The sequence below is a fragment of the Crocodylus siamensis genome, chromosome 6 (assembly GCF_052110815.1).
Source record: "Crocodylus siamensis isolate JL-2025a chromosome 6, ASM5211081v1, whole genome shotgun sequence".
Classification (NCBI taxonomy): domain Eukaryota; kingdom Metazoa; phylum Chordata; order Crocodylia; family Crocodylidae; genus Crocodylus; species Crocodylus siamensis.
In genome coordinates, this window is record NC_143400.1 from 43,219,752 (window position 1) to 43,238,027 (window position 18,276).

The window sequence follows — 18,276 nt, forward strand, 5'->3', positions numbered from 1 at the left end:
AGATGCAACTGGACCAGTGCACCCCCCTCCCGTCCCCAAACCCAGTCTGCCCCTGGTCCCTTTGGTTCTTAGCACTAAATTCCTGCTCCCTCTTTCTATCGCTTTCCTCCAACAGTTGCCTAGGATTAGGGTGTATAAAACATAAAGTCTCTGGTGGCCCTCTTGTCCTCTATTTCCAAGATATTCAGGTGTCTAGCTTCTATAGAAATAGTCAGAAAATGAAAATCCTTTAAATGCCTCCGGAAATTTCAGAGGGCATATACTGTTTTTTTGGATTAAAGCATTCAGCAGCAGAGTAGGCTCAACTTGAGTAGATTTGTTGACCAGATGCTAATGAGTGCCCATCAACCTCATGGGGAACTTTGATCATCATCCCCAAATATGAACAGGGTGATTATAAAGAGGACAATGATCAGTTATTCTTCTCTCCAGAGATGACAGAACAATAAGAAATTTGCTAAAATGACAAGAAAAACCTGCATTTAGTATTAGTATTAGGAAGAATTTTCTCACTGTGAGAACAGTTTAAGTATAGCAGCAACTAGCTAGAGCAGTTAGTTAGGCAAATTTGTCTGGGATGTGTTAGAAAGCAGTGCTGAATCTCCCAGCCCTGTGGGTTGAGTGAGTGGTCCCAGGGCTAGATCCTCTACACAAGGTCGATCTGTGGGCTTGATCCAGCATGGGGTCAGCCCGTGGGTATGATCCAGCTTGCTGCCTTGGTGCTATGTGCCAGATCTAGCAATGCATACTAACCCATCTTGCACATCAGATCTGACTGTACACTGGCCTGACCATGCACATTAGATCCAACTGCAATGACCCCCAAATACTGACCCCACCACATAACAGTGTAATCTAGTGCACAGATCCATATCATCTGGCCTACATGGCTTCTCACATATCCATAAATTTGGCAGCAAGCAAGTGGCAATTAACACTGCCATGGATCCCCCACCACTTTTATGCACCTGTAGAGAGACCCACAGGCCAGATGGCATGGCCTCATAGGCTGAAGGTTGAGCACTATGGGTTTAGGTAGTTCTAGCACCACTCTAAGGCACATGATTGAGCTAGATGACCTCTGGAAATCCATTCCAGCCCTATATTTTTTTCTGATATTACAGAGATGATGGAAACAAGATTGCTGTCATCTCCACAATCGCTATAGTTGCCATAATCATCATGAAGATGGAAAAAGTAGAGGTAGAAAATGAAAATAAAAATAATAAGGAAGATGATACAGAAAAAGAGAGAGATGAACAGGCAGAGGTTGTTGCCTTTATAAAAGCAAATGTCTGAACATTCATTGCGAGTTGAGAAGGGTTCCAGGGTTCCTTTCAGCAGTAAGGAGAGGTCACTGTCTCTTTGAATTTTGGGTCAGATAAGATTCATATATTAGGTTCTTTTTCAGCTAAACCACATTACAGTCCCGCTATTGCTGCATTTTTTTTTCCTGGACACTGCCTAGTGTTATATTTTTCAACTATATCCATGTTCATAACTTAGACAAGAAAGCCAAGTCCTTACCTTCTCTTCCCTCCTTTTTAATTTAGAGGTCCAGAGGAAAGCACCATCGGTCACCATTTCCCAAGCCTATCGCCAAGAAGCCTCTGGAAACCAAGTTATCACCCTACTTATCTGTGAAGTTAGTGGCTTCTCCCCCAGGGAGATCAGCATTTCATGGCAGAAGAACAATGCCCAGGAACCCAAATCCCATTACAGTAATGGCCCTGTGTACGGAAATGACCCATACTCAACTAATAGCATCCTGAAGGTGGAGAAAGGTGAAGGACCAGCAAATTATACCTGTGTAGTGCACCACCCAGCTTTGACAAATCCTGCTAAAGCTACTGCAAGTGTGTCCTTTGGTAAGTGCATTCTCAGAGGCAGGTGTTAGTTTGGGGATAACTGCACTCTTTCTCATCCCACTAGGCCAATGATATGCGCATAACGTCACCTAAGCCATAGGGTTGGGGGAAGGGGTGGTGGGGCAAGTTTTGTGTTTTCATGATGGCAACCTGTCTGCTGAAATCAAGAGTTACAAGACAAACAGATCACTCTTACCTGTGTAGAGAACCCCTCATTGATTCCAGTGCTTGGTAGTTCCCCATTATCCTCAAAGCATCATCCAATCCTGCTATAAAATGTTTTAAGCAGTAGTTATCATGACCTGCCTTCTAGGGAGATGATTCCACAGATTTTAAGGAAACCTAATTAATATTATCAAACAAGTAGGAAAACCATTCCAGTTTCCAAAAGGAAACTCTGGAGCTCAAGTAGAATATGATCTTCTTGAGCTGGTATTTGGTCAGCCACTGGGATGGGTGCCGCTCTTTGGGAAGGTACATAAAGACCTTTGCCTAGGAGTCAAGAGGACCACTGGGATTTCTTTTTTCCAGACAGTGATGGGTTTTCCATTAAGTGGATTGTTTTGCTCATAACCATTTATTTTCTTGGTAGCACATGCACATTTCTGCCTTCCTTTTGTGTGTGTCTGTGTGTATCTTTTTTCTTTTTTTTTCAATGGGCATTTATGGTATCAGGATTTTCTTTGTGGTCTTCCATTGATAATGGGTACCCAAATAAATTTTAGCTCTCAAAGTATAAGCTGCCTGAAGTAGATTCTTTGATCTGAAAACTCAGATGTCCATGAATGCCTGGCAAAGAAAGAGAGAGCCATCATCTCCATTGCCTGCTGCCTGGAGGGTGCTTAGTAGGGCTGTGCAAAAAGGAAGCATTTCATTTTGACTGGTGTTTCAGTGTTTCACCAGAACAGTGTTTCATTTTGACTTTGGTTTTGAGTCAAAACAGCTGTGCCAGTTCATTCCATCAAAACATTTTGCGGTTTCGACATTTTACCCATAGGATATAATGGGGAAAGTCAAAATAGGCTATAACTTTGTGATTTCTGGCCATAATTAGATGACACTTGAAAAAAATGGTAGCCTCTTCTGAGGGCAGGAGGTATGCCAAGTTTCAAGAAGATACGTGCAGGGGATTCAGAGAAACTGCACCACAAAATCTTGAGAGAAAACCTCATGTCACTTGTATATGTGAAGCCACAGCAGAGTCAAAACTGCAGTCTTGCTAGCCCCTGCTGAGACAATGAAGCCCAACAAGTGTCAATGACATAAGTACAGGGGGTTCAGAGAAATTGCACCCCAAAATCTTGAGAGCCAAACTCCTGTCACTTGTATGTGTGAAGCCACAGTGGGGTCAAAACTGCGGGCTTGCTAGTCCCTGTTGCAGCCATGAAGCCTGCCAGCTCTCAACAACATAGGTGCTGTGGTGCTCGGGGGTTTGAGGCCCTGCACCTCTGGCTGTCAACAGGCAAAACTCATGACGTGGGTGCTTGTGACACTGTATGTGGTTTGGCCGGGGGGAACCACTGCAGGCCTGGCTGCCAGGCCCTGCTGTGGCCATGAAGCCTGCTGCCTCTCAGCAAGATAGGTTCAGCGGGGCTTGGGGTTCTGGGACCCCACACCTCTGGTTATCAACAGATAAAACTCGTGACATGGATGCTGGTGACACTGTGTCTGTGTTCAGGTGCACCCTTCCTGGCGCTGGGGCCTCTGCACAACATGACAGTGTGCCCCAGTGAGGCTGCCTCCTCCCCTACAGCCTCATCCCAGGCCACCACTGGAAACAATGGCAGGTGAAAATAATGTAGCTGGCTCAACAGCAATAGCACCAGCAGCGTCTAAGAAGGCCAAACAGAACTGCCACAGAGCCTTTCTTGTTATAAAGGAATTGGCAGAAAGAAGTTGTGTTGGATATGTGTTACTCGTGGTGTATGTAATAGCTTATCTTGTGTTTTTATGTTTGTATGTTTATTATGAAAAAAACCTGACTAGTTAGAGAAATATCTCTTAGGAAGCTTTCAGGTTGAAAAACCCTTTGTCAGGCTGAGGAAATACCTGCAGTTGGTGCATCTCCTGGTCCTGGATGGAAGGAATAGTGAAGAAGCCAGAGGCTGGCCTGGCCTGCAATGCAGGCAAGAAAGCCAGTCAGTGAAAATGAAAATGGAGGCATCAGAGGGTGAGGGACAGGCTGGGGTGGGGGGTCAGGGACAAAGAGAAAGGTAGCAGCACAGGTAAAAGTGCAGAGGTGCCTGGGGAGTCAGGTGTCCAGCAGGTCTCAGTGTGCCAGAACCCCACTGTGTATATTGAGTCCATGAGTTTCTGTACCTACTCCCTAGGAGGCTGATGAAGTGCAGTTCATACGCCCAGCTCTGATAAGTGGTTTATATTTCAAAGAAGCACCTAACCTCATCACCAGAACTGAAGCCAACTTCCTACAGCTCAAAACACAAAACCTGCCCACTATCTCCAGTACCCCACAAACTGCACACCAGGATCTATCAAACACAACAATACCTACTTGTGGGGGCACATTCCTCACTAAAAAAACACTCTGCCTCCAGTCTCTCAGGCCTGATCCTGAGAGGGAACAAATTACCAATTTTCACAGCCAGGCCTATGAACTTCACTTCATCAGTCTCCTAGGTACAGAAACTCATGGACTCAATATAGATTAAACAGTGGAGTTCTGGCACACTGCAGCCTGCCGGACATCTGACTCCCCAGATACCTCTGCGCTTTTACCTGTGCTGCTACATCCCCTTTTGCCCCCGACCCCCCCACCCCAGCCTGCCCCTCACTGCCTGATGCCTCCATTTCCATTTTCACTGACTGGCTTTCTTGCCTGCATTGTGGGCCAGGCCAGCCTCTGGCTTCTTTACTATTCCTTCCATCCAGGACCAACTGCAGGTAGTTCCTCAGCCTGATGAAGGGGTTTTCAACCTGAAAGCTGGCTCCTTGGCACCTAAGCCAAGCTCACTGGGAGCCTGACAACTGCACAGCAGCCAGCAAGTGTCAGGCCTGTCAAAGATGTGACAGGTCTGGGCTTTCCTCAGCCAGGACTATGTGCATCTGTGTGTTAGCTGAAGGTTATGGCGCCTCCTGCCCACCTTTCACCAGAGGATCATTGGTCCTGGCATTTATGGGGCTGCCACGCCACCAGCAGTCCCACCAGGCCTCCCTACCTTGGCAGGGTGCAGTTTTAGTGGTCATGCCCAGGACCTGGGGACTCCTCTCCCCCATAGCCCCAATCCATACCTCCAAGTTCATCCTGGCAGGGAATGAGCTCAGCAGGGACATTTCTTCCCCTGCTGGCTGGCGATGCAGTTAGTGCCCCGTCAAGCTGAGAACGGGGCATTAACTGGTTGGGTTTTTTTTTTTAAATGAAAAAAGGAAATAGGTGTGGATGGAGTGAGGAGGGTGGCACTCAGTCCATCTGCACCTGGAGCTTGGGGAACCCCAGCAGCAGGAGGTTCACCTTCAGGAACACCAGCTGCTCCACCAAACCAGCATCCAAACAGGTGCAGTGGGGTGTCACTACACCCCAGTGATGCTGAACACCCTCTTCTTGGCACACTGGTCGGTGGACAGGACAGGTGTTGCTGGGCAACTGTGGCCAGATCCAGCCACACCAGGCTGCAGCTTGCCCAGTAGGCCAAGGGGTCACACAGCAGTGGCTCCACATCCTCAGCAAGATAGGCAGCCACCAAGGCGTGAGCACAACCTGCCTGATGCTGGGGTCTGGTGGCTCGGGACCCCACCATAAAAGCCATGCTCTTAGCCCCTATTAGCAGCACCTGTGGTAGAGGACAAGACTGGCTCATGGATGACATGCTAGCATGAGACAGTGGATCCCCCTGTTCCACGTCCCCCCGCCTCTGCAATTCTGCCTCCCTGACTTCCTTTACCAGGACTTCCATCCACTGATTCAGTGTTTGACTGCCACATACAATGCCCTTCAACCTTGGGTCACACATGGTGGCCAGCACATGGACTGTACTGGACCACAAGGGATCAAGTCATTACCTGATGCCCTCTTTCAGCCACCTCACCAGTGCCTGCACATCTGGTGACAGCAGCCTGCCCCAGCCAGGAACATTGATCTCTTGGGAGCTCTCCATTTGAATCTGAAGTTCCCTCACTATGGGGATCACCTGGCAAAGGAGGGCATCAGCAGCACTGAGGCTCTCGGTGGCCTTGAGGAAGGGCTTGAGGACCAGAAAGATCTTTGTTCAAGGGGCCACTGACCCCAATCTCCCCAAGCAGAGCCATCCCATGGATGGCCTTCTGTTGCTCCACAAGCTTCTCAAGCATCATGTATGTGGAGTTCCACCAACTCTCCACATCCTACATGATTTTGTGCTTGGGATGTTCAGCTCTGTTTGTTTCTCCCGCAGCATCTTGCCCCCCTTGATGCTCCGGTGAAAGTAGCCTGCCACCTTCCTGCATTTGGAAATGAGCTTCCTGGTGGTACTGACACCATCACCGGCAGCCCTGTCCCCTCCCTGACAACAAGGTGCAACCTGTGTGCCACACAGCGGATGCCAATTGGCCCTTCTGTTGGTGACCATGAAGCAGCGGGTGAGTTCACCCTGCCCAGTGAACCACAACTGCACCAGGTAGTTCTTGGCCCCCATGATCTCTGCTGCTGTGTGGGACTCATCCAGCACCTTGGCTTGAAGGACAGCCCACCAACGGCCTGACTGGTCACACCAGTGCCCTGTGAGGTAGAGGTAGGCATGATCTCCACCCCAGCTGCTCCAGATGTCTGAGGTGAAGAGTAAGGCCACCTGCGGACCTGCCTTGCATAGCTCGTCCCTCAAGTACTCTGTGCATGCTTCATACAGGGATGGCACAACCTTCCTGCTAAAGGTTGTGCATGCGGTCACTTGGTATGAGAGGACTGCAAACGCCATGAGCCGCCTGAACCCTCGCCACTCAGTGAAGGAAAAGAGCTTGCCATCAATGGCAAGCATCTCCCCAATGCTCTGGGTGAGCTCGCTCAGCCTTGCAACATGCCCCCCTTTCTGTCTGCCTTTCCCCCACTATGCCAGGGTGGTCTGCCTCTGCTTTGAGGGGACGGGGGCTTTGGAGCATGCGGGAGACTTTCCGTTGGGCACGCTTCCAGTGGTGCCAGGCTGAGGAGGAGCAAGAGCGAGGGGGTGGTGCCTGTGGAGATGCATCGGCATCCCCGTGGTGGTCATGTGTTTTGTTCCCTTTCCCTGGCTGGTTTTGGCTCAGCAGTGCAGGCAGATAGCATATGTGGGATCATCTGCCAGGTCAAAATGATCCCAGACCATGCTACCCACTCGCTTCTGGGGTCTGGCTGCCTCTGTGTGGATGCTTCTGCACGTTCCCCCTCCTCAGCCGGCAGAAGCACAGCAAGAGGAGAGGACTCAGCTGAGCCATTTGCCTCCACCTCTACGTAAACCTCCTCCAAAGTGCCTTCTGGGGAAGGAGACCTGGCTCAGAGGGAAACTTGAGGGGTGTTGAGCATAAACTCAGCTGATTCCCCCTTCTTCCCCAGAATTTCCCTTGCTAGGGCACTGAGATCCAGATCCAGCACCAGTTCTTCTTCTGGCACTGGAAGGCTCAGCATGGGAAGTGACAAAGGGGTGGAGTGCGCTGCTGTACTGGTGCTGCTGGTTGTGGTTGTCATCATGGTGGGGATGGGGGGGTTATGGCTGCTGCATGTAGACAGGGTGCAATCTCAGGCACAGGCAGTGGCTGTGGCACTGCTCCCTTCTCCTTGCTGCTTGTAGCAGCCTCATCCCTTTTAGCTGGAGGAAAGAGGCTGCATCTCAGTTTGGTGGGGGGGGGAACTTACAGCTCTCCCTCTACCCCCTCTTTCACTCCTCCCTGAAGGCTGGCCAGTGCGGCCACCTGCCTTTCCACCACACTTCATGGTGTGTTTCATGTCTTCCTTTTCAAGAAATATATAAATGTATTTGCACTCCTATATAAACTGAAAACTGTAGGTGTGGTGCAGTGATGAGATTTACGAACCCAATAGAAATATGTCCATGTGTGTAGAAAAACTCAAAGCGAGCTGACTTGCAGTTGTACGATTTACAAACCCAATAGAAATATGTCCATGCGCATTGAAAAACTCAAAGCGAGCTGACTTGCAGTAATGAGATTCATGAACCCAACAGAAATATGTCTGTGTGTGTAGAAAAACTCAAAAGCATTGGTGTGTTGGAAAGAATGACCGTATAAAAACAAATATATATAGTAAATTCCTATATAGAGCAAATTCTATTGTAACTCTATCCAATATAAGATTCAAAAGAATAAATCAATGAATATAATAATAAAATAAAAGCACCTACAAGAAGAAGGTCTTCTGAAATCCCTCTTGCTAGGGATAGCAAGCAGGGAATCTTTTAGAAAATCAATGCTTCTAGCCATAGTGGTCTAACAGAGAGCTGCTGGAACAGACAGCTCAGTAAGTGACCCCAAAGCAGAAAGCAAGGCAGTTCAAAAAAATGCTGCCTTTTATGAAGTTTTTCTGTCCCTCCCCCAGAGCACTGGGGTTCGAAGGGACCTCAGAGAAGGGTGACAGGCACTGGCCAACTGCATATGTCAATAATGAGAGCACTCCTTCCCCACTCCTCCCCCTCCCTGCCCTTAGTTTACTTTCTGTTTCCCTGCAGAGAAGCCATTAAAGGTAAGCCCTGCTTCAGCCGAAATTTGAAATGTTTCAACCTGCCCTGGTTCGTTTTGACCCTGTTTTGAGCCTCTCTGCCTTTTGTTTCGTTTTGACTTTGCTGTCTCGAGATCGAAACAGCAGCGAAACAAAATGGGCAGCGAAATTTCGCGCAGCCCTAGTGCTTAGGGTTGCTCATGAGTTTGGAGCCCAGCCTCCATCACCATCTGCTTCACAATTCTAACTGAACAGGCAAAACCAGGAACATAATGTTGACAGCGTGTACCTGAAGCCTCTAATGCAGCTGCACTTCAGACAACCACTCTAGACCTCTCCCTCAGCAGACTCAAAGCTGAGTGGGGATGCTTCGTTTCATCTCAGTAACTCTACACACTCATTGCACACCATGGATTTAATGCTGCCTGCATCACCTCTAGAAATTTGCCTGCGATTCTTTTTTGCCTGCTGTGCTTTGACTGACACTTCTACAACTTGCCTTGGGAAGATTAACCCTTCCTTGCTTTCACTAATGCTCCAGAGGAATTGTTATCACTTGACACAGGTGAGTCAGCACTTTCTATGCCAGTCAAAATCCTCTCCCTCCTATTTTCCCTCTCTCAGCTGGGCCATTACAAGATTAAGCATCGTTTTCTTTGCAGCCCCAAGCCAACCAGGAACACCCACACTGGAAATCCTGCAGTCCATAGACCAGGAAAAGAAAACTAAGAAGTTGGGGTGTGTTGCATATGGGTACAGCCCCAAGGATGTGACCATCAAGTGGCAAGGAACTTCACAACCTGATTGCGAGAGAAGGGTGGAAGATTGTACATGCAGGACTAAGAGGCAGCTCAATATTTCTGTACCCAAAAGGAAAGAAGGGGACAGCTACACCTATGAGGTAGATCTGAAAGGGAAAATGATGATAAAAACAATGTCCAAAAAAGGCAAACTATGGAGCTATCACTCCCAGTGCTGGAATCCAAGGATAGATGCATTAATTGACTGGGTTTAGTAGGTACTGATGACTTGAATTTGTTATAAACTACCTGATTGTGCTTTGAAAATAGACCAAGAAATAGAAAGGGGGTGTGGGAGGGGGTATTAGTCACAGAATTACTATTATCCCCCCCGTGTTGATCAGGCTGTGAAAAAAGGAAAATGAAATACTAAGATATACTGTGCAGGGAAGATGGGGGGAAATTCCATTGCATAAAACACTGATCAAATCTCCTCTGGAACATAACGGACAGTAGTAATTGGCCATATTGAAGAAAATGAGCACAGACTGGATCAAGTGCAAAATAAATAAATAAATGAGTGAATGAATTTAGGTGATCAGAGAAGTGGGAATTCCATCTTGTAGGAAGAAACTAAAAGTTTTCTTTGTCTGATCTAGAACAGCGGTTTTCAGATTGGAGGATGCAGTGCTTTGCCAAGAGATATGCACTTATATTTTGACAACAGCAGAACTGATGGCAGTAATGTTTCACCAGGGGTTGACCAATCAAAATCTGAAGGTGGAGTTTCTGATTGGTCAACACTCCGTGAGTAAGTAACAGCACTGCTGCAAATTGGTATCGCTCTCAATACTATTTCTACGAAATGAACATTTAGAGGTGCATTGGGTAGGGGGTATAAGCAGCAATATTTTGCATGTAAACGGGTACCAAAATGTTTGAAAACCACTGGTCTGGAACAATGAAGGATGAGAAGTGGTAGGATTAATCTGTATGAATAATTTAGGGGGAACACCATGGAGAAGGAATGGATGGAGGCTAGCTTACAGTCTAGAAATGAGAAAAAAAGTTGTTTCTAACCATCAGAGTAGTGAGGTCTTGCAGAAGCTTCCCACCAGAGGAAATTTTCCACCTAGTTTTAAGAGGGAGCTTGGGGAGTATATGAAAGGGATAATGCATTTTGGTTGCCTGAAAAAGCAGGGGCTGGGCTTGATTCTCCAGGGGCACCCTTCCAGCCCTACATGCTCAAAACAAGTTAGCCTGACTTCTATCCTGGGGGAGATCTTAGAAAAGTTTATTAAGGAGGCCATCCTTGATGGACTGGCCCAGGCTAACATCCTACGGGATAGCCAGCATGGGTTTGTTGCGGGTAGGTCTTGTTTGACCAATCTCATTTCCTTCTATGACCAGGTGACCTATCACCTGGACAAGGGAGAAGAGATTGATGTCATATATCTTGACTTCAGAAAAGCTTTTGATCTGGTATCCCATGATCACCTCTTGGCCAAACTGGCCAATTGTGGCCTTGGCTCCACCACTATCCGCTGGCTGGGAAATTGGCTTCGTGGTCGGACCCAGAGGGTTGTGATTGATGGGAGTCACTCATCGTGGTGCCCTGTGACCAGTGGGGTCCCTCAAGGCTCTGTCCTGGGACCCATACTGTTCAACATCTTCATTAACGATGTGGACATTGGAGTCAGGAGTGGACTGGCCAAGTTCGCCGATGACACCAAACTTTGGGGCAAAGCATCCACGCCAGAAGATAGGCGGGTGATCCAGGCTGACCTGGACAAGCTCAGCAAATGGGCAGACGAGAACCTCATGGTGTTTAACAGCGAAAAATGCAAGGTTCTCCACCTTGGGAGGAAAAACCTGCAGCACCCTTATAGGCTCGGCAGTGCTACGTTGGTTAGCACTACAGAAGAAAAAGACTTGGGGGTCATCATTGACCACAAGATGAACATGAGCCTGCAATGCGATGCTGCAGCTAGTAAAGCGACCAAAATGCTGGCGTGCATCCATAGATGCTTCTCGAGCAAATCCCGGGACGTCATTCTCCCCTTGTACTCGGCCTTGGTGAGGCCGCAGCTGGAGCACTGCGTCCAGTTTTGGGCTCCACAATTCAAAAAGGATGTGGAGAAGCTTGAGAGAGTCCAGAGGAGAGCCACGCGCATGATCAGAGGTCAGGAAACCAGATCTTACGATGACAGGCTGAGAGCCATGGGACTCTTTAGCCCGGAAAAGCGCAGGCTCAGGGGTGACCTGATGGCCACCTATAAGTTTATCAGGGGTGACCACCAGGATCTGGGGGAATGTCTGTTCACCAGAGCGCCCCAAGGGATGACGAGGTTGAACGGTCACAAACTCCTGCAAGACCGTTTCAGGCTGGACATAAGGAAGAATTTCTTTACTGTCTGAGCCCCCAAGGTCTGGAACAGTCTGCCAGCGGAGGTGGTTCAAGCACCTACATTGAACACCTTCAAGAGTAAATTGGATGCTTATCTTGCTGGGATCCTATGACCCCAGGTGACTTCCTGCCCTTTGGGCAGGGGGCTGGACTCGATGATCTCCCGAGGTCCCTTCCAGCCCTAATGTCTATGAAATCTATGAAAGTTGATTCAGAACAGGTAAAATAGAAGGATTCAGGAATAGATAGACCCAGACATCCAGTCTAGCAAAGCAGTGTGGAGAGGCAACTCAGTAAGCCCGTGGGATCGGATACAAGGTAAAAGAAAGATGGGGATACAAGGACATATGATCTAATAGCAAAGAGGTTGGGTGGGTAGGTGGTTGGATACAGATGTTACCATACCGCTAACCTACCTTTCCTCACAGACTGCATGCTGTCCCTAGCAACCCCACTGTGACCATGAAGAGCCGCCCGTGTTGCCACAGGCTCAAATCAAATGGCATGATCACACTGGTCTGCTCTGCTAGTGGCTAGTATTCCCAGGAACTGAAGCTCACCTGGCTGGAAGTTGGGAAGGACAAAAGGGGCACCCAGTTGACATCTTTCCAGGAGAGGAGTGGCAGGTTCAGTATCTCCAGTAACCTCACTGTGCCTTGTGGGATCTGGGAACAGCTTGGGGAATACATCAGCAATGTGGCCCATCCTTGGACCAGCAGCAACCTGATTCACAAGATCAGCAAGTGAACAAGTGAGCAAGCCCTCTTCCTTCCCCTCCCTGACCCTACTTATGCCCTTCATCCCCTTCCCATCCCATATATTCTTATCCAGTTGCCTGTGATTCCCTCCCTGTACCTTTATCCACTTTTCCTCCCACCCCTCTCCCATGTTCTTCCCCATCAAGAGCAGACCACCTTTTTTCCCTCTGCATCTCTCCTCCTTGCTCTACAACATGGACCCTCTGCTCCTCTCTTCCCTTCTGCCAACGCCTTATTGCCTTCTTTCCCTCCCTTCAACACCATCTCTGCCCAGCAAACTTGCCCTCCTCCTCCATCTCTGCCCTCCTCTTTCACCCTCTCCTCACTTCTCACTCACAATCTCCTTTCCAACCTGTATTCCTCCACCCAGTATCTACCTCCTACAGCCACCCCTGGAGGAACTACTGACCCAAAGAAAATACCCTTTAACCTGCCTAGTTGTGGGTTATGACCTGGACCAAGCAAGAGTCACCTGGGAAATTGCTGGCACCAACTGGACCAAGACTGCCACTGCAAGGAAATCCAAGTCCCACAGAAATCAGACACAGACTCTCCTGAGGCACCTGGACATCCCCACAGAGGACTGATACTCTGGAAGCACAGTTCTCTGCAGAGTCACCCACCCCTGCTCCCTCTTTGAGAGTAAAGAGGACAGCATCTGGAAGCCCAGAGGTAAGAGAAAAAAGCAAGGGGAGTCAAACATTTATCCATGGCATTCTGCTAGGTATCTTGGCTTAGGGGTTACTTTCCTTCCCAGTGAAAGACATGGGGAGCAGGGGGGTAGGTATTAGATTCTCTCCTGAAGAGGTCTAGAGAGAGTGATGGAAAGAGAGGCATCAAGTTGTGCATAGGTAGATGGTTGGAAGCAAAGATAGAATGGTTGGGCAGATGGATGGATGGCCAGCCCCGTGTGGCAATGACTTAATAGTTCACCATGGTGTGGATTGATTTCAGTGTACCCACACCATATTTTGAGTATCCAACACCCTTCCCACTACATCAGGATTAAGAGATGGAACCTCATAGAAGCGGAAGAACTGGTCTTGCCTTTGCAATCCTCTTAAGGCGGCCATTCCCTGCCTCATCTCCACCCCCACCCCCAAGTCTGAGGTTAATCTGGAGAGCACTACCCATTGAAGGGAGACAGCCCATACCTCATTCCCCATGAGTCAGTCCAACCTACCCCGCCCTTATGCTATGTCAAATGTAGGGCCCAGCTAGGGGAAGAGGGCTTCTACACCACACATCCAGTCCCATTAATTTCAAGGTTTTGATGTCACTTAAAATGAAATCACAATGCAATTCACTTCCCATGCAGATGCCCGAATGACCAAGAGCTTTTTCATGTCGCTGGCTCTCCTATCACCTGTGTAGCCTGGCTCCAGTGAGGTTGTATGGGTGATCTGTGAGGCCCCTGGAATTTTTCCATCTGAGATAATCTTCCAGTGAAAAAGGAACAGTAGCAGCATTAGTCCCTCTGCCACCTTCTCCACCTAAAGCCTCCTGAAAATCCACACTTCTCAGTGGGAAGTCGGGCTGTATACACATACTTGGTAGGACATGAGTCCTCATCTTCTATGCAAAGCTTGAGCAAGAGTATCTAAGGTAAGTCCAGAGGAAGGGTGAGAAGAAGGCCTTCTTCCCCTGGAATGCTTGCAATTCAGGCAAGAAGGAAATAAACTGTACTGCAGCAATTATCAATTGGGGTAATGAAAGATCCCTCTAAGGGTAACACAGCATCTGGCCCTTGTGCAGTGTGAAAGTGCTCACTTCTCCATGCACCAAGAACCCCCAGAATCCTACAGAAAAGCAGTGCTCATGACTGCTTTTCAACCCACACTCCCAGGGATGGTAGAAGAGGCTACAAAAGCTGCTGATTCTGGTTGTGGGTATATGAGACCCCAGGGGAGCAGTCTTGGTGATGGAAGCCATGCTTGACCCCTCAGCTACAGAGCAGGGGTGGTGGGGGATCAGTGGAAAAAGCAGAGAAGGATGGGGTGAGGCCTTCCCCCAGCTGCCCTCACCTGGCACCAGCCAGATTCTAGCTCAGTGATTCTCAACTGGAGTCCTGTTAAGTTCAAAAAAGTTTTAAAAGAAAGCCTTGAGGCTAAAGAGATTGAGAACTACTGCTATGAGGAAACTGTTCTGCACTGGGGCAGAGTGACTTCGTGTTGGTATGGCTTGGCTGTTTAAAGGACATGAGGATGCCATATGGTATTGTGATGTGTTGCTATGAAATGGTGAGTTCTTGATAGCAAGACCATCAGTTTTGTGTCATAGAGCAGCTGAGGATGGCTATGCCATGGATGACACTGCATTGAAATAAGGCATATTCTGTCAGGACTTTGTTGTATGCTCATTGTGAGAGTGCCTTTCTTGGTTGCAACGTCTTGCTATTATGTCACTGTTAGATATGATTTTGTTGCAACACAAGATTTTGTCACAGCACTTGGGTACTTTCCCATTTTTGGCATATGTCTCGTCATGTGATTGTGTGTCCTCTCTCGCCGGTCCCACAGTATTATTTTATGTTGCCTTCATTTTTTTGCATCCATTCTTATCGTATGCTGTTAGTTTAGTCTGATAGGTTGATACTTTTGTCACCATGTATTAATGGGTTGGTGGGACTATGATTTATGATGAACTGATGATTTTTCATGATGTATCAACATCACCCTGTCACGAGTCATGCTTTCACATAAGGATGTGCCTCACCCTCACACAAAAGAGATACGACCCAGTGCACTGATGTTACATCTCAATGTAATGCATTTCTATCATGATACTATATTTCTATAGCACCTCAACATGATGTTGAAACAATCTCCTTTAGCACTTTCACTGCCTCTTGCTTCACTATAATGGTAAAATCTGCTTGGGTCAACATGGTCAACATTGAAATGGTTATGTCATGAGTTTGCACCAAATCTTGTTGTGAACTTGTTGCATCATAGTAGGGTCTGCATCATATCATGTAAAGTCCTATCTTCATTGAACCCTTTTGCACAATGTTGTATCCTACAGCTGATTTATGAAACAGTTTTCACTCTTCCTCTCAATGTCATACAGTTGTGATCCAATATGGTGCGTGCATTGCACCATAAGCATCATCACACTTTGAGGACAATTCCTTTCAGTTTGAAGGAGTCAAGCTCTTCATTTCCAGGGGTCAGAATTTTCACCTTGGACACTTGGAGCTTCAATTTCATTGAAGCTAAATCCTCCAGGATCACATGACTTTCCCCCCATCCTGCCACCAGCTTTTGGATTTACTTTAGTCTCCCCTTACATTCAGATTCCTCACTCTCCTCAAATGCCTTCAGCACATCCCTGCCTCCCAGCATCTACCCTACATAAATTACATAGCAACAAAGTACCAACCCTCTGTTTCAGATTTCCTGGAACCAGCTCCCCCTCAAGTTACTGTCTCCCATGCACCAGATATAGGTGCACATGAGAAACTGACCTGCTTCGCTACTGGCTTCTACCCAAAGGACATAGACATCTATTGGATGGTCAAAAAGGAGAAGCAAAACTGCACCTTCAAATCCTCTCTGGTAGCCCTAGCTGATGGAAAGTTCCAGCAGACTTGTGAGCTGCTGATCAGTACAGAAGACTGGAGCACGGCGTACACATACACTTGTATTGTGACCCACAGCTCTCCTAATGGAACCCTGGAAAAGACCTTACACTCCACTGGTAAGTCACCAAGTGGGGATGGGCTCTGTAGGCTTGCAGGGTCCCTATAGCGTGGAAGTGTCCAATTCCCATTGCGTCTGATGCCTAGCCAAACTTCCTTCTGCCTGCCTGCCTTCTCTTCTTTCTTTGTATCCGGTCATCGTTCCACTCTGAAGATCTTCCAGTCCAGTTCTCTCAGATTTCCTCTTTGCAATATTGCTCTCAGTTTAGAGAAAAGCACATTCCCCAATGTATTTATCTATGATTTATAATACCGTGTCAATTATCAGGCATCAGTTTTCACTGAGGTGCAAATTCTTTTCCACCTCTAGAGCACCTAAGTGGTCCTTTGGTATCCAAGTGCAAGTCTATTCCACACAGCTTGAGCCCCGCAAAGAAAACCATTAAGAACATAAGGCCGTGAGAAGGAAGAGAGGACCTTATTTTGTGCATTGTGTTGCTCAAAGACTTGAGCAGGATAGAGTAGGATCACACACTGGCACCCACTAGATGAAATAGGATTTGCCCCAGTGTATATCAGATAATAGTTCTCCATTGACTGTTCTTGTTTATATAAAAACCATTTTTTTTATTCATAGGCATCAGCTCAGCTCTCTGTCACCAGGTATCAAAATACAATTATTATGTCAGATCTTGATTGGTTGTACTCAAAACCCAGTTCTAAATTCTCAGCTGTCAAGTCTGACATTGGAGCTGGAGAAGTTTTTGGAAGGAAACGTATATGGCTGTAGGCAAATTAGATATCCAATATGTTGATGGCCTGACTGCAGTGTTAATTGCAGGTACAGCTTAAATTATGTGTCTGACCGAATTCCTGTCCATACATGAAAATCGCTAGATCACGCTGAGTGGCACATTGAACTCAAGAGAGAACCAGTTGGAAGGAAAATAAGTATTGAAGCATAAGGATTAGCACAGCTCAGAAAATCGCATCACTAGTACTCTTGTGAAATGCCCCATGCTTGGTAAATCCTCCCCCTGAAATGGCATGATCTGTGACCACTTTCTTCATGACAGCTTCTGCAGGTTGGCAGAGCTCAGCAGCAAACTCCAGCTTAATAGAGCCCCCATCCTTGAGAGAGCTCTTTGTCAATCAGACAGCAGCTGTGACATGCAAGACCCAACTTGTCAATGCCAGCATCCAGTGGATGATGAATGAACAACCCATGGACTTAAGGGCAGTGAGGTCAGAGGAGCCAGAGAAACAAAATGTCAGCACCTGGATCCAGAGCTGGCTGCAAGTCAACCTGAGCGAGTGGAATTCCACCAAGAAGGTCAGCTGTTTAATCACGAGTCACCAGGAAGAAAAAAAGTTGGATATCAGCTTAAACTATGGTGAGAATGTAGCAAAATGGTCCTTCTGACCAATGGGACCCATTAGAGCCTGTGTATTATCTCTCGGAAAGAGCCTGAATTTACTGGCGTTCTTCAAGTGACTCTGGGAAGAGATTGCAGAGGTGCATTTTAGGATTAGAGAATTACCTAAGGATAAACTTTTTATCAAGGATAGGGGAAAAAATGAGAGATGGACTTTTTAGGAATAGGTTTAGTAAAGTGAAGGGTAGAGGCTTAATGTTAAGAAAGCATCTGGATATGGATCTAAGGATTTAGGATTAGGCATCTCATTTGTGATGCACTTTTATAAGGTCAAGAGTAGCCAAGGATAGTCTTCTGAAGTCTGCCATACCGGTATGGGTGACAGACTGTAGGATGATGGAGGAATTAGTGAAGGTGAATTGCAGAGAAACACTCCATCTGTGTCTGGAGAAGAAGTGTAGCCTAAGGGAATAAGTTTGAAGATGGGCTGTATAGGCTGGAATTCAGGGACTAGCTTGGACTGGAGTGAAGAGGAAGGGTTAGTGTTAGATGAGAGAAGAATAGACTTAAAGGGAAGATGTGGAGGGTGGACAGGAGGGCTTGAGAAATAAAGGACTAGCAAAGGAGGAAGGACTACAGGGGTTCAGGTCAGCTTTAGGGTAGGTCAGTAACTGTGGGGTAGATTTTAGGGAATAATCATGAATGAGTATGGTTAGATCACAATCTTGCTGTTTTAAGGTGTGTGCTGTACAATGTTATATCCCCTTCTTGATGGGGATAGATAGGCAATAAATGTAAAGCACCATTGGGCAGTTTAGGAAAGGGGTTGAGAGACAGTTGTGACTCTAAG

At 47.3% G+C, this 18,276-nt stretch overlaps 4 gene segments (V, D, J or C); all 4 read left to right on the forward strand.

The window, feature by feature from the left end:
- Positions 1 to 18,276, forward strand: part of LOC149862398 (Ig mu chain C region-like) — a 77,601-nt gene that overhangs the window by 32,354 nt on the left and 26,971 nt on the right.
- The window catches only part of LOC149862399 (immunoglobulin heavy constant epsilon-like), a 218,535-nt gene that overhangs the window by 29,926 nt on the left and 170,333 nt on the right, over positions 1 to 18,276 (forward strand).
- Positions 1 to 18,276, forward strand: part of LOC149862402 (Ig gamma chain C region-like) — a 246,711-nt gene that overhangs the window by 29,550 nt on the left and 198,885 nt on the right.
- LOC149862403 (Ig mu chain C region membrane-bound form-like) overlaps positions 1 to 18,276 on the forward strand; it is a 52,300-nt gene that overhangs the window by 29,330 nt on the left and 4,694 nt on the right. The window contains 3 exon segments of the C gene segment in view: positions 1,554 to 1,868; positions 15,804 to 16,109; positions 17,127 to 17,444. Coding sequence covers positions 1,554 to 1,868; positions 15,804 to 16,109; positions 17,127 to 17,444 — 939 coding nt within the window.